The following is a 24,646-nucleotide window of genomic DNA, read 5'->3' on the forward strand; positions in this document are numbered from 1 at the left end:
TGCCTCGCACACAGTAGGCGCTTGACGGTGCGCGCTAAGCAAATGCCCGTTTCCCGGTCCGGGGCGCACAACCTCGGCCCACGGCACAGCCGGTAAACCGAGCCCCAGGCGGCGGCGAGGGCGGGCCGCGCAGGCCGGGGGCGCAGCGAGGCACCGACGCGCCGCCGCCCCACCGCCCCACGCTTCCGCGCCCAGCTGCGCCCAGCTGCGGCCCCGCCCCCGCGCGCCGCGGTTGGCTGCGGCTCGGCGGCCGCTGATTGGCCGGCGCGGCCCCGGCGCGGGCCCCGATTGGCCGTGACGCGCGGCCGGGCGAGGCTCCTGCCCTCGCCGCCGCCGCGCCCGGCGCTGGGTGGTCATTGGGCGGCGTGATCTCGCCGCGGTCCCGCGGCGCTGCGGCCGCCGCGAGCAGAGCGCGCCGGGCGGGCCGGGCGGGCATGGCGGGCGCCGAGGACGTGCCGGGCCCGCAGCCGGAGCTCGACGAGGACGAGGCGGCGTATTGCCGGCGCTGGGGCGCGCAGCACGCCGGGGCCCGCGAGCTGGCCGCGCTCTACTCCCCAGGTAGGACCGCCGGGCCCCCCTCCAGGCCTCCTCCGAGCCCCCCTCCGCGCCTGCAGTCACCAGCCCGGGCTGCAGACGGCGACCCCGGGTCCCCCAGATCGGAACCCCAGCCTCAGGCCCCGATGCAGAACTCCAGCCTCGGCTTCTAACTCGCAAATAGCGCCCCCAAGTCCCCCCAGCGCCCCTTCCAAGCCCAAACCAGAACCCCAGCCCCGGGGCTTTCTGGATGCAGAGACAGTCCCCAGATCAAGGAACTGCTATATCAGCTCCCCGGGCTACAGACAGAGATCCCAGCGCACGCCCAGATCCGGATCCTAGCCCCGGGGCACCCGCGGCTGCAGACTGCCCCCAGACTTAGGGATCCCCACCCCGGCACCCGGTCCAAGCTGGAGGCAGCTCCTCAGCTACATGCACTGTCCCCGGACCCTTAAAAGTCACACCCCATCTGAGGTTCCCCAGGTCCGAAATTCACACCTTAGGGCCCCATCTGTGCCCACAGCCATGGCCCTGGGCTGCAAACTGTGACCTCATTCCTCAAATCTGGGCACATCAGCCTCCCTGCTCTGAGAACCCCAACTCGGGACCCCTGCTACCGAAGGCCCCAGACGCCCTTCCCCCAGAGCCCCGTCCTAGTTATAGCTTCAGTGGCTACAGACCACCTTCCCCTCCCTCTCTTCCTCCTGGCTCCTCCCCCTCCGCCGTGAGGCGCACAGCCCTCATCCTGTATTCCGGAATCCCAGGTGGTGAGCGCACTGCAAATCCTCCAGTTTAAGCTCCTCCCATACAGAAGCCGCAACTCCAGCCCGTGCCCCGCCCCCACGTGCATCCATTAGGACTTGGGGGTGGAGCCCCCACATTCCCCAGAGCAGACCGCGACCTAGAGACCCCTGCCCCCGTTCTGCACTCAGGCAAAGGTCCCTGGTTTCCTCGCGCTGTGCCTACCATTTATGTTCCGGCAAGCACCAGCCCTCACCCCTCCTCTGACTCCCACGTGAGCCTCAGGAACCTCATTGCCCAGCCCCAGGAGGGCCAGATATCCCCATGGGTTAAGGAAGTGCCTTTGAGAACTCCGGAGTCAGATGACTGGGAGCTGCCACGGCCCCTCTGCCTGGATGTCGCCATCACACCAAGCTGTTGTTTGTCAGACATTCTTAACATCTTTCCTTTTGCCAAGAAGCCGCCGCGGTCCACAGCCCTTGCCTGGGGTGGGCATGGGTCCACCACCCTTTGGCTTCCTGCCCTGACCTGCCTGGGTTTGCGTACTATCTCTGCCATAACTGGCTGCGTGACCTTGGGCCATTTGCTTTTTTGCTGAGTGCTAGATCACCAGAGGCCTTTCTAGACTGCAATTCCATGCTCTGGGTATGTTTTTTTTCCAACCTGACTTGGGTACTTGGCCCATGCTGCCAGGGTTTCTTCAGCCTGTTCCCAAAACACCCAGCCTGTGGACTTAAAACCTCCTGTGCTCCCTGGGGCAGGCTGGACTTGGCATCCTGACTCAGCTTCTTAGCTGTGTGACCTGGGCCAAGCCGCTTTCCCTCTCTGAGCCTCAGTTTCCTCACCTCTAAAATGGGTACAAAGTCAAGTTTGTCTGCTCCTTAGTCCCACTGGGAAGAGAAAACAAGATCATGTACTTTGGTGCAGTGCCTGGAGTACAGTGGGTGCTCCCTACCGTTAACGCAGTAGTCTGATCTTTCCTGTGAGTCTTAGAGGAAGCTGCCTCACCTCTCTGGTCCTCGGACTCATCACCTGGGGATTGAGGGTAAGGATTCAAAGGCTTCCTCCTTTGGTGTCCAGCTCTGCGCACTCAAGTAAATCCTACCCACTTTCGACCAGATCACACCCCGCATTCTGAGCCTCCCCAAGGGACCGCCATCTCCCCACTCCACCGTGACTGCATCCTTACCCACTTCTAGTTTCCCCACATGCCCCTCGCTCTCTGAAGAACAGCCACAAGGGGATCTACAGACCCCCTTGCAGACCGCCTCCTGGTGCCCCAAACCTGCATTCAAGGCCTTGCCTCCTCCTGACCTGGAGTTGGGGGGAGTGGAGGAAGGGGAGGCTGGCCAGACTGGTTTCCCCAGATTCCCCAGGCCTCCCTCTGCTTGCCCCTGTCCCTGCCCTGGGTGGACTTGGGGAAGTCCCTAGGGGCGTAACAATGAACAAGACAGGGAAAATGGAACTGGCCTTTTAGTAAACTCAGTCAGTAAGGGAACTATCTTACTTGCCCAGTGGCAGCAGGCGCTAGGAACTGCTATACAGCAGAAAAGGGGGAAGTGAAATGCTGGGGGCAGTGACATTGTCGAGAGGGGGCAGTTAAGGGCTCACTGAGCAGCTGACATCTGAAGAGACCTGAAGGGAGGGAGGCCGAAGATGTTTGAGGAAGGATTGGTCCAGACAGGGACACAGCAAGTGCAAAGGCCCTGAGTGTTTGCGGAATGCCACGGAGGCCTGTGGGCTGGAGCGGGCTGAGCAAGGGGAGAGTAGGAGAAGTTTCTGGGTTCCGGGACTGAATTCTTGAGATTCCTGGGGCCAGACTTGGGTTGGCACTGTGACGGTTGGCAGCAGTAATGGGGCAGTTAACAGAATTGACATTCGTTGAGCACTGCCTGTGCTGGGCGTTTTCCTCACACGCTCTCATTTCGTCTTCACCACATTGTCTGAGGGGCTCCCTGGTGTTAACGCCATTCTGAGACCTCATAGCGCACCCCCCACGTGTGTTCTTCCTGTCGCTGCCGGGATTAGGCTTGCTTCTGCCCCCACCAGAGGGGAAGGTCTGCAAGGCCAGGGGCTGCATCCCTGAGGTGCCTGGCACGTCACGAGCGCCCTGTCCCTCTGCCCGACGTCTCCTGAGGCTTAGCAAAGAGCAGTAACCCGCCCACAGTCATAGCTCGTGAGCAGCAGGGCCAGAACTGGAACACGGCGGGGTGTTCTAGGTTCCGTGTTCTTAGTCTTCGCCGTGGAAGTGAGCCAGCGCGGGGAGGATGTGCGGGAGGGGGACCACCGTCCCGTGTCAGCAGGGCAGCGTGCGTGCGGGGCCGGCGACTGAGACTGTGGGCCTGGGGTCTGTGGGGAGCTGTGAGTGGTCTGCTCGGGCCGGCGTGGGGTGGAGGGGACGGCCTGGGCCAATCCTGAGGGCCCCGAGTGTCTGGCCGAGGAGCTGGGGCCTGGTCCTCCAGGGCCAGGAGCCCTGGAGGGTCCCACAGCCCGCTCCACTCCAGGTTGAATTTCGCAGCAGCGGCCCGCCCTGTGCCAGGTGCCAGGGTTTGCAAAGGGCCTGGCGGGCTTGACAGGCCTTGCCTGGCCTCATGGGCAAGCCGGGAGGTGAGGCAGGTGTCCAGCTTCCCAGCAGGTGCGAGCTGAAACCTGGCTATGTGTGCGCCACTTGTCAGGTGCCCTGGGCTCCAGGGGCCATCCTGAGGGGTCACTCAGCCAGCTCTTCACCACCCCCCCCCCGACTAACTGTGGATGTCCCTGCCCTGGGGGGACATGGGGACTCTTAGCGTGGGGTCGGGGGAAAGGTGGAGGGTGTCAGGAATGCTGGGCAGGGGTCCTGGCCTGTGGTCCAGAGCTGAGCGGAGTTCGGTCCCCAAATGGGCCTGACTGAGCCAGAGGACAGAGGCCTGGTCCCTGCCACGCTCCGGGCTGAGCTCTCGCTCTCCCTCAATCTTGTTCTTTTTCCATTTGTTTGTCTCTCCTTCTCTCTGGCCATACTCTCTCTTTTTTTCCTCTGTCTCCCTAAAATCTCTCGCTGTCTCTCTTTTTCTCTCCTCCTGTCTCTCTGTTTCTCATCTCTCTGTGTCTCTGATTCCTCTTCTCGTCTCTGTCTCTCTTCCTTTCTGGTCCCTGCCTTCTCCCTTCCTCCTGTCCCTCCACCTCCCTGAGGCCAAGGGGCTCCTGGTGGCCCAGGGCCATCAGGGTGCCAGTTATTCAGGGCTCTGACTGAAATGAGAAGAGTTGGGCCTGATGCCAAGCCTTTGGCTGCGGCCTGCCCCCAGGAAAGCAGGGATGGCCAAGGCCTGGGGCCTCCCAGCCCTCCACAACCACTACACAGGCCCAGCCCCCTCCCCAGGCCAACAAGCAGCCACTGCTGTAACTCGGCCCAGACCGTGGACCCTGGCCAGGCCAGGGGCTGGCTCGGGGAAACAAGGCCCCAGCGCTCTGCCAGAGGTGGCCTGAGCTCTCGCTGCCTGAGCAAAGCCCCTCCCCTCCCTGGGTCTCGGTCCGCCCAGCTGTAAGTGACGCCCTTTAGACCACCTGACTGTCCGGGCCCTGCCAGGCTGACTGTCCATGCTGTGACTGTGGTGACCCTCGAGTGCCTTTGGAGAAGTCACTTCATCTCCAGGCCTAGTTTCTCCCTCTGAAGGATGGAGCAGGTGGTCTCTAGCCCACAGCCTGGGCTGAGATCGTCCCAGGCTCTGTCCCTGGCAGGCAGTAGGTGCTCGGCAAAGGACACTTATTATACAGATGCATTTTTTATGGATCAAAGTTGAGGCACTTGGTCTGCAGAAGGATCCAGATTCCAGAGGCCAAAAAGAGAGTTTAGATGGGAAAATATTCAGATTTCAGGGACATCTTCCATGGCACGGGGAGAAAGCTGGGCTACCTTTGGAATCAGGACAGCCCCGAACATCCAGGCTAATGTGTCCCATTTACGAGCCCAGGATCCAGACCCAGCTCTTCATTTTTACCCCGTGAGACTCAGTTTCCTCATCTGGGAAATAGGGTCACACAATTCCTCCCTGGAGGGACTGAGACTTGCGTGAGAGACTGTGCTCGGAACCTCAGATGACTGAGAGGCCTGGCCAGGACTAAGGGAAGCCACCCAGTATGAGGCCGCAGGGATGCCAGGGGACCTGGGGGAACCGGGGGCTCTTCCCACATCTGATGGGGGTGGCCTCTGTTGCTCAGGCCTGGGGTGGCCAGAGCCCTGTGTTCTCAAGGGAAGCAGGAAACTAGGAATTTTATGTGGTTTTTTTTTAAAGTGTTGCTAATTTTTTTAAAACTAAAAGCAAGATATGCAGGAGGGAGAGGGTCTGCAGCGTCTCTGACTTGGGCCTCACCTGGCACCCCAGCCGTGCTAGGCCTCGGTGAGTGTCGGCCTTGTTATTGTTGCTGTTATCGATCGCGTTGCTGTCCCTGGAGGCTGGGGGCGGGTGGGCATTGCCCTGTTCCTTACCCTCTGCTGCCCCCTCTCCCCAGGCTCCCTGCTGATGAGCCCCGGGGCCTAGCCACAAACAGGAACCAGAAAGGGGAAGGCCCTGGTGGGCCTGATTGTGGTGACCCCAGGCGGGGGCTGCTGGGGCAGCAGGGCCATGTGGCCCAAGGGAAACAGCCCCTGACAGAGAAGCAGGAATCGAGGGGCTCTAGGCTGCTTCTGCTGCTGTGTGACCGCTGGTGGGGTCCTTGCCCTTTCTGGGCCTCAGTGTCCTCATCTGTGCAAGGGGGGCTAAGGGGACCCTGGCCGTTTCCCTTCCATCTCTGAGCCTTGATCTTTCATGGGACAAGGGGAGGGCAGCTGCCCTGGTTCTGGCTCGGGGCGCCGCGTGCTGCTGTGCGGCCTGGACAAGGCCCTTTCTCTCTCTGAGCCCATTTCCCTGTCAGGAACCGTGGGATGCCTACTGTTTCCTTCCCAAGGTGCTTTGGTGAGGCAAAGCCTGGCAGTTTTCCTTTAGGATCATAGTTGAGAATTTGCTCATTGCACAAGCATTTATTGAGCCCCAACTGTGTGCCAGGGCCCTGGTGAGCAAGCTAGACACAGTGCTGGGCCTCCCTTGTTCACATGTGGGTAGGAGAAGATGGATGTTATACAGGCAGTGACAGTCTCACATGATGGGCCCCATATTCAGAGGAGGTATCATGGATGGCTTCCTGGAGGCAGAGGTTCCAGGTTGAGATTTGCAGGAGTGTACCAGAGTCAGCCAGGCACGGAGGAGGTGAAGGGAACAGCAGGCACAAAGCACTGAAGAGAAGAGAGGACAGCTGCAGGAGGAACGCTCTTATCTGTCTGGCCCCTCTGGTTGTTAATCACTCACAGGGGCCTGCCTGGCCCTATTGTTTAAGGTGGGCCTGACCCAGAATGCCCTCAGGGCCATTAGGGTGGTGGGGAATGGAGGCAGGGACCAGGGACAGCAGGAGCAGGACAGAGTTGGGTAAGAGCAGGGTCTCAAGAGCCAGACCCTCTGGCCATAGGATCCTGGTCTGTAGCTAACTAGCTCAGTGGCCTTGGGCTATTTCCTTGGGACCACTCTGACCCTCAGATTTCTCATCTGCAAAATAGCATCACCTCTGCAGGTCCTTGCACATAGCAACTGCTCATTAGATGTGAAACACTAATCATAAGAAAAGTGTTATTATTAAGGGTCTTCCATGCCCTTGGGACCAGCTGCCTGGGAAAACAGTATTCCCAGGGGCCCTGTCACATGTTCCATGTCACCCACATGGGGTTTTTATTTCCTTTTGTTTTTTTAAATTTTAATTTACAATTTCAAGAAAAGATTTTTCATAGAGTAGTACATTCGCAAATTTTAAATTCAAAAGGGAATAAGTAAAAAGCCAGTCTTGACTGGCTTTTTTTTTTCTTTTTTACATAAATGGCTGCAGTTTGGCACTTTGCTTTTTGCACTTACCTGTATGTCCTGGGCATCCCTTCACGTCCACATAACAGCCACCCTCGCTTTTTCCTGGCTGCAAGGATGCTGTGGACCAAACTAATTTGGCTGATCCCCCAGGCAATGGACACTTCGGTTATTTCCAGTGTTTTGACACCTCAGACAAACTGCACTGAGTGAATCAGCTTATGGAAGCTCACAGGCCTATTAAAAATATGGGGCAACGTTTACAGAGGAGGTTTCACACCCACATCCTGATTTCTAGCTTCTGTTGGGAATTACAGAAGTGTGGGGCCTCACTGCGCCTCCACCGTGCGCAGTCAGACACATTCCTACCTCAGGGCCTTTGTATATGCTGTTCCTTTCTGGGTCCACACTCCCACCTGGCAGTAGTCAGCCAGTTAGTGGCCACTCCTTTAGAAAGGGCACATGCGCTGCCATGTCCCACTGTCCCCACCAAGCCCCCCTCACCCCTTTACATCACCTGCCTGGCCCCTGGAGACTTGGAGAGTTTGGACCCCTCATCTGCACTGCCTCTTGTTCCCCGTGGCGTACTCCCATACCCCTGCTCCCGACAGGCACCCTAGCAGTGGAACCAAGGCCCTGTTTCTCCTGAATTCCTGACATGTTGCCTGGAGCCCTGCTTGATGGAGGTGGGGCAGGGTCTGAACCTCCGGGATTAAAAGCTGTTTATAGGGCCGGCCTGTGGCTTAGCGGTTAAGTGCGCGCGCTCCGCTGCTGGCGGCCCGGGTTCAGATCCCAGGCGCGCACTGACGCACCGCTTCTCTGGCCACACTGAGGCTGAGTCCCACATACAGAAACTAGGAAAATGTGCAGCTATGACATACAACTATCTACTGGGGCTTTGGGGGGAAAAAAAATAAATAATAAATAAATAAATAAATAAAAGCTGTTTATAGCTTCTTTCTCCAATGATGACCTGCAGGAGGGAGGGGCAGGTGATACCATGCTGCCGGTTCAAAAGAGCAGCGCGTGGGAGTTCCCTCAGGTGTCTCCAGAGAGAGCCCACAGGGCCCGGGAGACCAGCGTTCTAGTCCTATCTGCTGAAGAACTGGCGTGGGCTCCTGGGCCTGTGCCCTGTGTGCAGGGGCCTGCGTCCAGAAGGGCCCCGTGCGTGGTTTGATGCAGCCAGCCCCGAGCGTACGACCTCGGCAGGCCCTTCTCCGTCTCTGGGTCTCAGTCATATGTCTGTGAAGTGGGTAGGTTGGGGCCTGTCCTTCGTGGCAGTCCCTGAGTTTGGCCTGCGGTTAGGCCGCAGACTCGGGGACCCGCTGTGGAGCCCCGCTGCGCCTGGCTGTGGTCCCCCCGCGGGGCCTCCGCCGCCCGCCCCGCGCTCACCTCTTGCCTCCTCTCCCTGCAGGCAAGCGCTTCCAGGAGTGGTGCTGTGTGGTCTTGTGCTTTGGCCTCATCGCCCACAACTTGGTCCACCTCCTGCTGCTGGCCCGCTGGGAGCACACGCCCCTCGTCGTGCTGGGTGTCGGTAAGTGCCCACGGCCCCGCTGCCTGCCTCAGTTTCCCCAGGGGCCAGGGCCCTGCCTGGTGTCTGTGCCACTCTGATGGCAGCTGGCACGCGTGTGTCACTGTGTGTGGATGTGCATGCTCGTGTGTGTGCGTGCAAATGGAGTACATGCTGTGGGACCCCGCCTCCCATCTCCATCAGTGGCATTTGTGTCCTTCCTGTCATGGGGGCCAGAAGCCTGGGTGCCAGCCTCTGCTCCTCTCTCTCTCTCTCCCACATTCCGCATCTAAACCATCAGCAGATGCTTCTGGCACTGCTTCCAGAATGCATCCAGAACCAGCCATCTCTCTACCGCCACTGTCCCCACCCTGGTCCAGCCTCTCTTCTCCTGCCTGGACTATGGTGGGAGCCTCCCCCCTGGTCTCCCTGCCTCCACCTTTGCCCCCCCGCCCATTCCCCACAGGCAGCCAGAGAGATCCTGTTAGATCCCCAGTGAGGTCACACCACTCCCCTGTTCTCCCCTGTAAACGTAGAATAAAACACCAACTCCTCAGCGTGGCCTGGCCCCGGCTCCTCCGCACACCCCAACTCCCTCCACTCTGCTCTGGCTCACTCTGCTCCTGCCACACCGGCCTTCTCACCATGCCTCCACTGTGCGCTGTCGGACACACTCCACCTCAGGGCCTTTGCATATGCTGTTCCTGTGCCTGGAACTCTCTTCCTGCAGACACCTATATGGTTTACTCTCTCATCCAGGTCTCTACCCAGAGATCACCTCCTCAGGGAGGCTCTCCCTGATTATCCCTGGAAAATAGCCGCCCCATCATATGCCACCCCCTCACCTTACTCAGTTCAACATTATATTTCTTTCTTTGTCTATTATCTGTCTCCCTCCACTCTAATGTCAGCTCCCTGAGATTAGACATTTGTGTCTGTTCACTGCTGTATCCCCAGCCCCCACACCAGGCCTGGCACACAATAGGTGCTCGGTCAGTATTTACAAACTCAGTGAATGAATGAATGAGCAAGCTGCAACTTCCTGGTCCCCGCTGAGCATTCCCATCGGCCAGTCCTCACCCATCCACAGCCTGGAAGGTAGATGCTATAGTTGTGATCATTTTCCAGATGAGAAACAGGCTCAGAGAAGGGACCATCCAGAGTCACACCTCAAGCCAGAGGCACAACATAGTTCTCAATTCGCCATCTCCGCTCCCAGGTCCTGGGTGACTCAGTTTCCTTCCTCTCCACACACCGCCCCGCCCCTCTTCCCTCCAGGTCACGTGCTCATCCCCTCCCCGGTCCTGGGCCCCCAGGCGGAGGGGCAGCTGTGTCCTTGGTCCGCCTGGCCCTCCCTAAGTGTTCAGCTCCCACAATCTCATTAAAAGCATTCTGGCCGCCTAAGCCAATAGTGCTCAGGCCGGCTAATGGAGCCATCTGGGTCTGGGGTGGGGGTGGGCATGTGCTGGGGGCTGGGCCAGCTAAGGGGAGGGCGGTTAACTCATCCAGTGCCGGGGAGCCTGGGGCCCGCCTGCAGGAGCCAGATGTACCCGCTCTGCCCGGGGGGTGAGAGGGACTCTCACTTCCAGCCTCTCTGCCCAGGAGCGTCACATTGAAGGGCAGTGGCATGGACAGAGTGAACCTGAAGCCCATCTGGGCATGGTCACAAGCAGGCCCCTGCAGACCTGGGTTCAGGCCCCAGCTCCACCACCTCCTGGCTGGGTGGCCTTGGGCAAGTGTCACTGCATCTCTGAGCCTCGTTTTCCACATCTGTAGAGTGCGGCTGCTGTGAAGGCAAAATGCAGGTGTGCGTAACTGCCGGGAGGGCCAGTGACTGCGTAGAGGTGGGGGGACACCACCGAGCATGCCAGTCACCAGGCTCGGACCTTCCGCCTCAGTGGTCAGTTTAACAGTGGATATTTCTGGAGCTCCTGCCACACCAGGCCCCCGGCTGGGCACTTTTAACCCTTGGTGGCAACCTAGTGAGGAGGTTCTGGTCACCATCCTCTGAGAGGCCAGATGGCCTGCCCATTGGCCCTTACCCAGGCAGCTGCAGAGTCTAGGATCACGTTTCCAGACTCCCAGCTCCCAAACCACTGACCGCCCCACCCCGGCCAGCGGCTGTACAGCCACCAGTTAGCACTGGGAGAAAAAAAAAGTTTCCAGGCAGTGCGCCCAGTTTGGGCAAAGGATCAGCAGCTTCAGAGCCCAGGTGTGTGTTGTCTAGCCCAGGAGAGTAGGCCTCCAAGGCAGGGCACCATGTCCCTTCCATGGTTGGGACCAGAGCTCCCAGCCCTGGGCCCAGGAGATCTCTGCCTATCCAGCCACCGCATGTGACGCCCGCTCCGCAGTCCTGTCCCACACTGGTGCCTCTGGGCCGATAAGAGCAGACAATCCCCTGATAGTGGTGTTTGCACAGTCCCTGATCAATTTAAGTAGCCGCCCTGATTTGTGTGTTAACATGCGGGAAGTAAGGCACCGTGCCAGCCTGCAGAGCCCGCCCCAAGCCCGGCACTATCTCCCCAGAGGTTCCAGTGCCCCTGGCAGGCCCTAGAAACCAGAAGAGGCAGAAGCATGAGAATGCCCCATTAATAAATGCAGACGCAATGCTGGGAAACAAATCAAAATAAGGGACTAGCATGGAAGAGGTGAGAGGTCAGGGAAGACCTCTGGAAAAGCAACATTTACATAGTGACCTGAAAGAGGTGAGGGAGGGGCCCAGGCAGATATCTCGGGGAGGGCCATTCCAGAGGGAACAGCAAGTGCAAAGGCCCTGAGGCTGGTGTGTGCCCCAGGCGTGGGGAATAGAGAGGAGGCCAGTATGGCTGGAGAAAATTGATCAAAGGAAAGTAGTTGGTGGCGGCTCAGAGCGGCAGTGGGGGCAGATCTCGTAGGGCCTTGCAGACCATGGCCTGGACTTGGGGTCTTGTTCCATAGGCCGTGAAAAGCCATTGGTGAGTTTCCCACAGGGAGCTGACATCATCTGGTGCTGCAGGGAGGATGGATGGGGGCAGAAAGGTCCAGAGAAGAGGGGAAGATGGTGGCCCAGGCCTGGGTGGGGCGGTGGAGGTGGTGAAAAGTCTTCCAGTCCGGGGTGAGCTCTGAAAGGTGAGCCGCGGAGTGCTGCCAGGCTGGCCGTGGAGGTGAGGGGGGGAGTCGGCGGCAACTCAGGCTTTGGTCTGAGTGATGGAAGGGGTGAGGCTGCCGTTAGCAGAGACAGGAAGAGGCTTGAGGAGCTGGAGGGGAGATGCTGGAAATCCGGGCCTGAGAGCCAAGGGAGGCGTTGAGCGGGAGATTGGAAATGCGAGTCTGGGGTCAGGGGAGGCAGCCGGGGATGGAAATCTGGGGTCCTTGGTGTAGAGACAGTGTTGGACGCTCAGGTGCTGGGGGAGCACCCGCAGGGGCTGCCTGTGAGCAGAGAAGAGGCCCGAGGCCTCCCGTGCTTCAGTGTCGGGGAGGGGAAGGAGAGCCAGCCAGGGAACCAGAGGGGATGCAGAGGCCAGGAGGAGTATGTGTTTCCAGAAGACTTAGCGGTCAACTAGGAGCAGCCACTGAGCAGACCAGCAAGATGGGACAGCGAGGGGACCACCAGACTTGGCCACGTGGAGGTCATTAGCGACCTTGACAGGGACAGTGTTGTCGTGAATGAGTGAGTGAACGGATGAATGGCCCTGGAGCCCCGAGCTCTTCGCTGCGCTTGGGGAAAGTGGAGGAAAAGTGGGGGCTGCGAGTTGGTCCTGGAAGGAGTGAGTAGGAATTTTCTGGCAGACAGGCGGAGGGGAGGGTGTTCGGGCAGCGGGCAGGGAGGTCGGCAGTCACAGGCCTCAGGTCACAGCCCGCTGGTGGGTCAGGTGAGGAGTCTCCGTGTGAGTCTGGGCTGAAAGGTGCTAGAGCCGGGATTTGGCCCCAGGACCACAGGGACCAGCCCTCAGCAGTGTCCGCTTCTGTCTCGGCCACTCTGTCTGTCTCCACACCAGGCCTGGAGTGGCCAGGGGCCAGGAAGCCCCAGCCAGGTGAGCTGTGGGGAAGTGGAAGCCCCGGGGGCCCAGAGACTGTCTCAGGGTCACCGCGTGAGTCAGGCAGCCTGGAGTGAGGTATCCCCCATCCCCGGGCACCGTGTCCGCAGACGGGTGGTAACCAGGCCGAAGCCGCCCCCAGGGTGAGCCAGCCTCAGCGGCCTGGACAAAGAAGCTTCTGTGTGCCGCTCTGCCAGCCCTGCCCCCGTTAAAGCAGCCCCAGGCAGCGGGCTTGAGTCCTGGAGTCGCTGCTCTAGAAACAGCCACCCGCAGGGGCTGGGGGATCAGAGCCGGTTCCTCCCTGAGGGAGGGGGAGGGCTCCTTCTTGCCGAAAATAATTCCTGACATCTGTCCAACGCTCACTGCCCTCGCTGCCCGGCAGCCTGAAAAGGCCGAGTGCTGGTCATTTGATGGATGGCAAGACAGGCTCGGAGGGAGGAGTAGTATTTAAAGGACTAACTATAGTGCCATCCGGAGAGCGCTTACGTGCCCCAGGACCGTGCTGAGCCCTTTACCCGCGTTAGCCCATGTTATTAGCGGACAGTGGTTGACTGAAGGAAGTACCGGTTCCCAGAGCTGGGCAGGAAGGCTCAGCGTCCCTGTGAGGGGCCCGCGCCATGGTCCCTGGCCGCTCGCCAGCAGCCCTGACCGCCCAGCCGCCGCCCGCCCCTGGGCAGCCCTTACCCTCCCAGTGGCGTTTCCTCTCCGGAAAGTCGGGATGTGGTGGGGCCCATCACAATGGACGTGAAGGTTCAGAGATAATACAGTTGTTTAAAAATAGAATTTATTTTTTAGAACAGTTTAAGGTTTACAGAAAATGAGCAGGTAGTACAGAGAGTTCCCATATACCCCCTGCCCCTGATTTCCCCTGTTAACATCGTGCGTCTGTGACAATTAATGTGCCAATGTGGCTATGTTATTCTGAGCTAAAGTCCATAGTTTATTCAGATTTCCTTAGTTTTTACCTAATGTCCTTTTTCCGTTCTGGGATCTCATCCAGGATTCCACGTCACGTTGAGTTGTCCTGTCCCTTTAGGCTCCTCTTGGCTGTGACGGCTTTGAGGAGGACTGGTGTTTGGGGATGCCCCCTGCTGGCATTGTCTGGCGTCTTTCTTAGACGGGTTACGTGTTTGGGGAGGAAGAGCTCAGAGGTCAAGTGCCGCATCCGTCGCGTCACAGCGCGGGTACAGACCACCCACAGGACTTGTTGCTGTGATGCCGACCGTGACCCCTGGCCCAGGAGTGTCCATCAGGTTCCTCCACGGTAAAGTTACCGTTCCCCCTTCCATGCTGCGTTCTCTTTGGCAGAAAGTCATTGTGCACAGCCCATATGTAAGGTGTCCAGGGCGTTATGCTCCCCAATAATGCACTTTCTAACACCTTTGACGTAGTGCCCGGCCCACAGGAAACACTCCAGTGTTAACCTTGATCACATACGTTGTTTTCTAACATTGTTCTTATTATCATTGTTCTTGTCATCTGTAAGGATTAAATGCTTAGCACGATTAAGGAGATAAGATGTGTAACCGGCTTAGGACTGGCCTTGGTACAGTTAGGGATTAAAAGAGATAAAACATTTAAGGTGCTGGCACAGGGCCTGGTACTAAGTGTTCGATAAATGTCAAGTGAAAAATAGATAAATCAATAGCTGAAGTCTGTGCCCAAGGGCAGTGAGGGCATATGTCTGCACACAGGCTTGTACGTGAATGTTCACAGCAGCTCGAATCCCAGCCTGGACAGAACCCAGATGTCCGACAGGCAAATTGGTAAATGCACCATGGTACATCCAGGCAATGGAATACTACTCAGCAATAAAAAGGATGCATTCCTGATAACTCAGCTACATGGATGACTCTAGAAGCATCATGCTAGTAAAGGAAGCTAGATTCAAAAGAGCACGTACCATATGAATCCATTTATATGAAGTTCTAGAATAGGCAAAACCAGTCTGTGATGGGAAGCAGATCGGTGGTTGCATGGAACAGGGGTGGGAGGGAAATTAGGGGGCACGAGGTTGCCCGCTGGGGGGCTGCCTTCTCATGAGTGCAGCATTTAGAGGCGTCATGAGTTAGAGCTATCAGGACAGGGCCTCAAGAGGCACCCCAGCTGACCCCTCACTATGCAAGTGAAGATGCTGAGGCCCAGAGCGGTCAAGGGGCTTGCCCAGGGTCACACAGCAGTATGGTAGCAAGAGATGAGGCCCCCGATCCTTGGTCTAGCTCTACCTTAGCTCTTGGCCACATGGCCTCTTGTCCCTCCAGGCAGACACGAGGCGGTGTGTACACAGCATCCTGTCGTATGCAGCAGGAGCTCTGCCAATGCCCCTGGACCTACTGAGGTGTGATTTAGGGCGTGAAAGGGTGCTGGTGTGGGAGGCAGGTTGACCCGCCGCTTCCACACCAGGGGCTTGGGGAGCAGATGTTCAGCTTCTCTGAGCCTCTGTCCTCATCCGAGAAGTGGGGATCCCTGGTGAGGCCATCTCAGGTGGTGACAAGTGCCATGGTGGACAAAAGCAGGGACATGTGACCAAGAGCACCTGCCTGGGAGGATGGCTCTCACCAGGGGGTTGGGTGGCGTTTGCCCTGAGCTAGAAGGCTGAGGAGGAGCTGGCCACGCGGGGTCTTCAGGGACGGGTGGGGCCATAGAGGAACGGTAAGTGCAAAAGCCCGTGGCTTCCGTGTCCCTAGCCTCCCCCGTCCCTCAGCCCCAGCCTACCCTCCCAGCACTGTCACCGAGGAGCAGGGCTGCCCAGCCCTGGGGGGGGCCTGAAGAGCCCTGACTGCTCCCCAACCCAGCCACCAGTGTGTTGTCACCCTAAGGCCTGTCCTTTGCCTTCCACATGCATGTCCCCGCCTGCCAGCCCACCCCTGTCACCAGGAGCTTGTGGGCGCCTGCATGTTGCCGTGCCCGCCGTCCCTCCCATGTTTGCATCCGTGCGGTGGAACGTCCAGGGCCTTTGGAGTCTCTGTTCACGGCGGCGCCTCACTCGGGCCCCGGCGTCAGACCTGCACACGCGCACAACCCACACGCTCCTCCCGCCCCTCGCTTCTGAGCCCCTCTCCAAGAGGCGTCCGGGGCCTTTTCTGCAGCCTCCACAGTGCCCCAAGGCCCTGATCCCCGTCACCCTGTCACCAGGAGCTGAGGGCCCTAGCGGAACTCAGAGAACCTTTAAATGGCCCTGCTGGGCCTTGCACAACAAGTTCACACTGAGAAACTGAGTCTGGGTGGGGGTGGGGAGGCTCGGCTTGAAGTCACGTGACCTGCTGGGCTGCACTTATCACTCAGAACCGCGTTCGTGCTCCACCGTGTTTCACAGCACAGCCCCCCATGTCTTTGCCCAGGAGATCATGAGCTCAACATCCGATGTGTCTCTGGCTCTAGAGCTTGGCACACAGTAGGTCCTCACAGAATGTTGCTTGATAGACTAAATGACTGAGTAACAACAACAGTAATATGTAGTAGGTGCTTAGCACTGTACTTAGTGCTGTACATTGGTTAATTCATCAGATGTTTACTGAACCCCTAGTAAGTGCCAGGAACGGGATTCCGCCATACACAGAAGACTGAACTCCCTGCCTTTGTAGGGCTGACATTCTCGTGGGGGAGACGATGAACAAACAGGAAGTACAGGGTGACAGGTGCTTGGAGGAAAGGAAAGACGGGAGGGGACGGGCTGGAAGATGGGATTGGCTAAGTTTTAGATCAGGTGTCCCCAGAGGACTTTGAGCAAAGACCGAAGGAAGTGCAGGGGTGAGCTGTGTTCCATGTGGGGAGAATGTGCCAGGCAGGGGGACAGCAGATGCAAAGACCTAGAGGCGTGTAAGGGTGTGCGCGGGGAAGGGAGTAAACCACTGGGGCTGAGATGTGGTGAGAAGGGACTGTGATGGGGGCGGCATGGGGATGTTACCTTGGGCAGGTTGCTGGCCACTGCGCCTCAGTTTCCCCAGGTGTACAGTGGTGATGGTGCATCCTGCTGTGTTAGATTTGGACCTCAAGACAGGATAAGAGCCCAGCTCTGCCCCTTGCCATCTATGCCACCTCAGTCTAGTGCCTTCTGTTCTCCAAGCCTCAGTTTCCACCTCTATAACGTGAGAATAAAAACTGAAAGGGTCCCAGCTTCTAACAGATTGTGAGAATTCGTGAGATCAAGCATATGAAGCGCTGGCGTCTGGCACTAAGAAAGTGCTCAATAAATAGTAGCCACTATGTGTTTTTAATCATCATTTCCATCTATCTAGAGGAACCTGGGGCAGAGAGGTTAAATAACATGCCCAATGTCACACAGCGAGTGAGTGACAGCTGGCATTTGAGTCTAGATCTCACAGCTTTGAACCTCGGTATTACACTCAGCCCTCAAGTGAGACAATGGTGTTGGGGTCTCTGAGGGGACCCCACTCCAGTTCTGAACAAACTGAGAACAAAGACAAGGAAAAGGCTGTTGGAGGTCAAATTGTCATGTTTATCGTTGATAAAAGCCGGGTTGAGGAGGTCATGGCTTCTGTCTGCGCCGAAGATACTTCTGACACCAAACCTAGAAGGACATTTCCATCTGGTCACCGGCAGCACTGGAGCGGAGTGGGCTTCCCTGTGTGGGGCAATCAGGGGTCAGAGACAAGGGGGCACTCAGCTCCTAATAGGGAAGGTTGGGCTGATCTGAGCATGCCCAGTTTATTCTCTCTAGACTCACCAAGCGAATGAGTCCCACATCTCCCCTGGGGCAGAGCAAGTGAGGGACAGACAGAGGCTCCATTCTCAGGGAAGAAAGCATCCGAGTAGAGACGGGACCCTCTCCCCTAACAGACGAGTGACGGAACAGGCGAGCGCGTGCGTGCCTGACGCCCTGATCTGGGGCGGGGAGAGGGCAGGGCTGTCCCTCTGTGTGTCCCCCAACCCCCTCACCCTCCTCTTGTCCACAGTTGCAGGGGCTCTCATTGCTGACTTCTTGTCTGGCCTGGTGCACTGGGGAGCCGACACCTGGGGCTCCGTGGAGCTGCCCATCGTGGGGAAGGTGCGTATGTTGACCCAGCCCCGCCTGTCTCCTCCTGAAGGAGGCTGGGCCCTCTGACCTTGGTGAGTCCCCTTTCCTCTCTGAGCCTCTGTTTCCCCATCTGAAAGATGGGAACCATCCTTCCTGCCTGACCCCGTGCCCCTCCTCCAAGACTAGATCAGGAATTCCCCTGGGATGTTCTGGAAGCAAGGGCGTCAGGCACAGGTCAGAGCTCCGAGATGTGTTGGCCCCACCAGAACCCCTTGAATGTGGGGCCACCTCTTGTTCTCCGTTGCCTGCCCTGCTGCGCCTTGCTGCTTGTCTATTGGTTTGTTTGTCTTAATTGAACCTTCTCTTGTATCAGTCAGACTTTTTGGTTGTTTGTGATAGAAAATCCATTACAAACTGGCTTAATCAAACAAAGGTGCTAATTTACGTACTGAAAATTTCAGTAGAGCCAAATTAAGGCGTGGCCGGGTCCAGTAGGACAGCCAGACCATTTCTTCAGACTCAGTGTCTCTCCACGTTGGCCTCTGCTTCTCTCTGTCGGCTTCACTTCCCCTGGTGAGGTGGCCACGATGGCCCCCAGCTGCCTGGACTTCATCCTCCCAGCTCAGCCCCCAGTGGAACGAGAACGGCCCCCTTCCCAGAGTTACAGCCAGTCCCATGGCTCGCTCCCATTGGCCCAGTTTGGGTCACATGCCCACCCCTCAGCCAGTCGCTGTGGCCAGAGGGCTGGGATGCTCTGATTGGCCAGGCCAGGCTCACATGTCACTCTTAACTAGGGGGTGGTGGGGTCAGCCCCATCGGAGCAGCTTGTACTAAGAGAAGTGGGGAGCTGTTACCAGAAGGAGGGGCTTGGATGCTAGGAAGAAATAGTGTCTTGCCTGCCACTGTGAGGGTGGGGAAGAAGGGCGGAGACTGTCTCCAAGCCCACTCACAGCCCAGGTGGGGAGACGGAGGCCCAAAGCAGGGCAGTCGCAGGCCGAGGTCCCCACCAGGTCATTTTGACCCGTCTTCTGCTAGAGCTGCTAGACCTAGACCCTGAGGCTGGGTGGGATCGGTATCAGTGGCCTGGTAGAAAGTTCCCACATCCCAGAGGCAGGGAGCTGTGCCCGAGTCAAGTGTGTACAGGAGGTTGTGGAGACTGGCAGACCACTGTAGGCTGACTGGCTGGATGTCTCCCCACCCCCGCCCAGGCCTTCATCCGCCCGTTCCGGGAGCATCACATCGACCCGACAGCCATCACGCGGCACGACTTCATCGAGACCAACGGGGACAACTGCCTGCTGACACTGCTGCCCCTGCTGAACATGGCCTACAAGTTCCGCACCCAGAGCCTCGGTGAGCATGCCGGCTGGTGGCGGGCTCCAGGGGCCATCAGGGACAGACACGCACACCCCCTCCTCGGGCCTCCTGGGGCTTGTGTGTGTGTGTGTATTTGGCCCCTCGCAGTGTTATAAAAAAATTTTAGTTAGTGCCTTCGTATAAAATTGGGATATTTGACATAAAGATCTGTGTTTCCAGCTTCCCCTCAACAATCTGATCTGGCCACCCTGGGTCCTCGTTCCCACTTGGCTTCACTGGGCTGGAGCTGAGCTGCAGCCACCTTCTTTAGATAGGACACATGCTCTCCTATTTGCCACAGTCCCCACTACTCCCAGCTGTCCTACACCTGGCCCATCTTGCTCATTTGCATTACCTGCCTAGCCCTCAGGGCTTCTGGGTTTGCTGCCCTGGCTTAGTGGAAAGAGGGCTGTGAACTCAGACAATCCTGAGTTCAGATCTCTGCTCTGCCTATTTGGGGGAGGGAATTTGTCACATAGCAAGTCACTTCACCTCTCTGAGCCTCAGTTACCTCATCTGTTCCGTGGTAGGAAGGTGGGGGGATGAGTCCTTCCTCGGTGCCAAGTCTTATTCTAACAACTCGACACCCCCAGTGGATATGATGAGTGTCTGTGGTGTGGTGGTGCTCCAGTGCCCTGCCCACATCCTCTTCTCCTGTACCCATCCCCCGGCTCCCGTGAGGGGTGGCTGCTGCCAGCTCCCAGCTGCCCCTTCTGAGAATGGCCAGGGCCGGTCGCCTCTCCGCTTGGGATAAGCCGTAAGCCAGTAACAGAAAAAGCCTGCAGACCAGCCCCCTTGCCCTGCGTGGGAGCAACTCTGTGGAGCCGTTAACGATCAGGCTGAGACAAGACTCTCCCCCACGTCTTTGCTGAGCTCCTCCCCACCCTGTCCTGCTTGCCTCACTCCCTGTGCTCTCCCAGGAGAGAGGATCCCCCACCCGGATAAGTCACATGCACATGAACCCTTGTCTCAGGCTCTGCTTCTACGGGACCTGGACAAAGACTTATTCCCATTTTATTGATGAGGAAATTAAGACTCAAAGAGGCAAAGTCCCTGACCCAGGCACAGACAGCCAAGAGATGTCCGAGCAGGGCTGTGAACCCAGCTCTGCCTGACTCCACCATTACTTATGCCTGTTCCCTTAGCTGCCGGCTGAGCAGAAGAGGAGACTGAGGCCCAGAGGGGAGTCTGAGCTTGCCTGAGGCCGTGTGTTAGGTTGGAGGGAGGCCTGGGTGCTGTCCTGGGATGGGAGGGCCTGGGCCGAGTGGTGAGGGCCAGGCTGGCGGTGGCCCTGCAGTGTGACGGCTGCGTGGGCCCTATGGGCACCCACCCTCTCCCCACCCTGCAGAAGCCCTGGGGCAGCTGTACCCCTGGGAGTGCTTCGTCTTCTGCCTCGTCATCTTCGGCACCTTCACCAACCAGATCCACAAGTGGTCACACACGTACTTTGGGCTGCCACGCTGGGTCATCTTCCTGCAGGACTGGCACGTCATCCTGCCACGTAAACACCATCGCATCCACCATGTCTCACCGCACGAGACCTACTTCTGCATCACTACAGGTGCGCCTCTAGGGTGGCATGGAATGGGGCACCCCTGCTCCGGCTGCAGCTCCAACCTCAGGGTCAGGAGGGCAGAGGTCACAGTGAGAGATCATGCAGTCCTTGCCCTGCCAGAACGTTCTCTCAGAACACACATTTATCGAGCACCTACAATGTGCCAGGCACTCTTCTAGGTGCTGAGGACACAGCAATACACAAGACAGACACCCCACCACCACATGGACCATCCCATCCATCCAGCAGATATCTGTTGAGGACCTACTATGTGCCAAGCACTGCTCTGGGCTTAGGACACAGCACTGAACAAAACAGACCAAAATCCCTGTCTTTGTGGCATTCACATTCTAATAGGGGACATTCCAGACAATAAAGAAATAAGTACTGTATCTGATGCTGCTAACTGCTGTGGAGGAAAATAAAGCAGGGGGTAGGAGAGGGAACTGGGGGCTTCACCCTTTAACTAAGGTGGTCAGGGAGGACCTCACTGAGCAGGTGACATTCGAACTGAGAGAGAAAGTCATGCAGATCTGGAGGAAGAGCCCTCCAGGCAGCAGGAAGGCCCGGTGGCAGGAACGCGCATGCCTGGTTTGTCTGAGGAGCAGCAAGGAGGCTAGTCTGGCTGGAGTGGAGGGCATGAGGGGCAGAGTGACAGGAGAGATGACAGAGGCTGGCTGTGAGAGATGCCGTAGGGGAGACAAAGCAGGGGAAGGGGCAGAGAGTCATGGGGGGAGGAGTAGCTGTTCACATAAGGAGGTCAGAAATCTGAAAAAAGTGTGGGAGGGGCCCTGCAGATAATAGGGACAGATCAGTCCAGGCAAAGGGAACAGCAAGTACAAAGGCCCTGAGGCAGGAACATGTAAGGAGGCCCACATGCCATTAGGAGGTAATGGGCCGGTGCCAAAGAGGTGAGGTGAGGCAGCAGGTTTTCCAGGGCCAGCTGGGTGCCTTTCAAGGTTAAGTATATCAGGTGCTGGCAAGTCAGGCCAACCTGGGTTCAACTGTCAGCTCCTCCACGTGTCCTTAGGAGACGCACAGCCTCCCTGGAGATCGTTTTTCTCATCCACAAAATGGGGCTGCAGCCGCCTCCTTCACATACCACCTTCCCAGGGCTGGGGTGTAGATGGCAGCACGGCAGATGCAAAGGGCTTGGCACGTAATAGGTCCTCGATAAACTACAGCTACTGGTTTTTTGGTTTTTGTTTTGTTTTGTTTTGCTCTTCTGGAGGCAGAACTGAGAGCCACAAAAAATATTTTTTGCACGTCCTAAAGTCACGCTCTGAGGGCAATGGAGAGGTTAGAGTTCAGGTTGTTTTGGAGATCAGCTGACTGCTCAGCCAGGCCTGGGATCGGACTTCCCCCAGGCCTCAGGCTTCTCATGTGGAAAATGGGACTAATAACAGTATCTACCTCATGGTTCGGTGGGCAGCTGTAAAAATACAGGTTAAATAGGACAGACAGCAGTATTTATTGAGCACCTGCTACGTGCCAGGCACCATTCTAGGCCCTGGGATCAAAGGTGAAAGAACGTGGGGTTCTGCTGTTACGAGCTAACATTCTAGTTGGGGGTTGGGGAGAAAACCAACACAAAAGAGAATGGTTACAGGTTATCATAAAGGCTGTAAAGAAATAAAAGAGGGCCGGCCCCGTGGCATAGCAGTTAAGTGCGTGCACTCCACTGCTGGGGGCCCGGGTTCAGATCCCGGGCGCGCACCAACGCACCACTTGTCAGGCCATGCTGTGGCAGCATCCCACATAAATTGGAGGAAGATGGGCATGGATGTTAGCTCAGGGCCAGTCTTCCCCGGCAAAAAAAAAGAGGAGGATTGGCATGGATGTTAGCTCAGGGCTGATCTTCCTCACCAAAAAAAAAAAAAAAGGAAGAAATAAAAGAGGGTGATGTGACAGGCCTGGAGTGCTACTTAAGTGGTGGTCAGGGAAGGCTGCCTGGAAGAGGTGGCATTTGAGCCAAGTGATAAGAAACGCTGCCGTCGTGCCTGGCAGGTAGTAAGCGCTCAGTAAGAAAGTGAATGAGTGAGGGGATGAAGGCATGTCTGAGCAGCCCCTGAGCCCACTGGTGGGAGGCCCCCATCCCCAGATGCCTTGGTCAGTCTTTGTCCCCTGCCCTCTGCAGACTCAGCCCCAGTTGCTCCTGCCCCAGGCAGGGCCGGCTCTCTCTCTGTGTCCCCTCGACTGCTGCTCTCTCATTCACCCCATAACCCCCGCGCCATTTCCACTGCAGGCTGGCTCAACTACCCTCTGGAGAAGATGGGCTTCTGGCGACGCTTGGAGGACCTCATCCAGGGCCTGACGGGCGAGAAGCCGCGGGCAGATGACATGAAATGGGCCCAGAAGATCAAATAACTCCTCTGAGCCTGCCTCCTTGCCAACCTTCCCCAGCCCCCCAAACCGAAGCCATCTGCCAAATTCCAGCCCCCTCACGCTGGCCCCTCCAGGTGGGAGGACGCCTCCTGGGCTGGGCCCGGGCACCCCCAGCCTGCCCCTAGTGACAGAGAATACTTGAGCCACTGGTTTTTCATTTCCTCTTTTTCATTTTCTTTCCTTGGCCCCTCCCAGCCACCTGAGCTGCTCTGTCTGCCAAACCTGACTCTGCAGAAAAAGGACCCCCGCCCTGCCAGCCTTCCCTTGGGTAGGGGGGCAGCTCAGCTGCTCCCTGCACTCCTACGGCCCCCTGCCCCGCTGGGCAGCCTGACAGCGTGGCTGGCATTGGGGCCACTGAGTCGCCTTATCTGTCCCTCCTTGTCTGCCCCCAGTGGTCTAGGAGCCCCAGGCACACCTGAGTGTCCCTGGAGCACTGCCCTGCCATGACCCTGCAAATTGACCCTGAAGGCCTGGGAGGGTGGACAGCCCTAGCCTGTCCACCCAAAGATCGCAAAGCGCAGCAAGGGTCTGAGGGCAGCCGGCCAGAAGAGGCCAGAATTTCCTGCCCAAGTCTGGAGCCCCCCTCCTCCGCCCCTCCCCCACCTGTCAGAGCTGATGTTTCTAATCAGGAGGGTGTCTTCGCAGGGTGCAGCCCCTGCAGAGTCTTGGTCATTTGGAAGGGGACACAGTCTCCCCTCTGGCCAGGGGTATGTCAGAGAAGGAAGAGTGGGGCTTTTTTGTCTCGGTTTTTTTTTTTTTAAAGGTGCTTGCTTGTTTAATGTAAATAATAGAAAGCCTTAATATCTTTTCTGTAACACGGAGTAATATTTTAATGTCAGGTTTTGGATGTACATAATATATTTATAACAAAGCAGCAAGAGTCTACTTAACCTCAGCTGCCTCGTGTTTCCTGATTGTCTGGGGGAGGGGGGTGAGGAGCCTGGAGGGTGAGGCCCCACCCTACCCCATGCCCAGCTCCCCCTGCCCCCCCGGGCTCAGGATGGGGGCTTTGTCACCCGAGACAGTGAATTAATCTTGGCATCTGCTCCAGACACTTTTGGAGGAGACCCACGATTGGATGAGGAATGATCTTCATGCAGCAGATCATGATGACAGAGTAATGACGGCTGATCCCTGTTTGTGATCCTTCAGCAAATGGTTATTGGCACCTGGTGTGTACCAGGCTGTGGCCTGGACATGGGCACAGCAGTGAACAAACAGACAAGGACTTACCCTGGTGGAGTTGACCTCCTGGGGAGAGAGACAATAAACAAAAATAAATGCACATGGACATTCAGATGGTGATTTGTAAAGAAAATCAAACAGCATGGAACCACACTGGAAAAGTGGGGCCACTTTGGCAGGGTGGTCATCAGGGAGGGCCTCTCTGACGAGGTGACAATCAAGCTGAGACCTGGAGGAGGAGATGGAGCTAGTTGGGGAAGGAACTGGGGGAAGAGGCCTCCTGACTGGACAGCAAGTGCAAAGGCCCTGAGGCAGGAACAAGCTTGGGGTTTTTAAGAGACAGTGTGGCTGGACTAGAGTGAGCAAGGGGAAAGTGGAAGATGAGGCTGGAAAAATAGGGACTTGTTATATGTAGCCTCACAGGCTGAGGTGAGTGGAGAGACACTGGACATTTTAGACAAATGAGCATCTTGTTCATTTATTCATTGAACAAATAATTATAAGGCACTTCCCAGTGTCAGGCAC

At 57.4% G+C, this 24,646-nt stretch overlaps 1 protein-coding gene across 1 annotated transcript; it reads left to right on the plus strand.

Annotated features, from left to right (window-relative positions):
- The first annotated feature begins 390 nt into the window (after nt 1–390).
- PEDS1 (plasmanylethanolamine desaturase 1) lies at nt 391–24,233 on the plus strand. The gene is made up of 6 exons (XM_004430541.2): nt 391–558; nt 8,551–8,670; nt 17,579–17,670; nt 18,849–18,993; nt 20,345–20,557; nt 22,797–24,233. Exons 1-6 carry the CDS (start codon nt 435–437, stop codon nt 22,916–22,918), a joined length of 816 nt encoding a protein of 271 aa, XP_004430598.2. The 5' UTR covers nt 391–434; the 3' UTR covers nt 22,919–24,233.
- The last annotated feature ends 413 nt before the right edge of the window (nt 24,234–24,646 follow it).

The sequence above is a fragment of the Ceratotherium simum genome, chromosome 21, assembly GCF_057802395.1.
Source record: "Ceratotherium simum simum isolate JZ-2026a chromosome 21, ASM5780239v1, whole genome shotgun sequence".
Lineage (NCBI taxonomy): Eukaryota > Metazoa > Chordata > Mammalia > Perissodactyla > Rhinocerotidae > Ceratotherium > Ceratotherium simum.

Excerpts from the sequence above, each read along its gene's own strand:
- PEDS1 (XM_004430541.2), top strand. The coding sequence starts at position 435 with ATGGCGGGCGCCGAGGACGTGCCGGGCCCGCAGCCGGAGCTCGACGAG. Across the intron at positions 17,671-18,848 it reads AGCTGCCCATCGTGGGGAAG|GCCTTCATCCGCCCGTTCCG; the intron begins GTGCGTATGTTG and ends ACCCCCGCCCAG. Across the intron at positions 20,558-22,796 it reads CTACTTCTGCATCACTACAG|GCTGGCTCAACTACCCTCTG; the intron begins GTGCGCCTCTAG and ends TTTCCACTGCAG.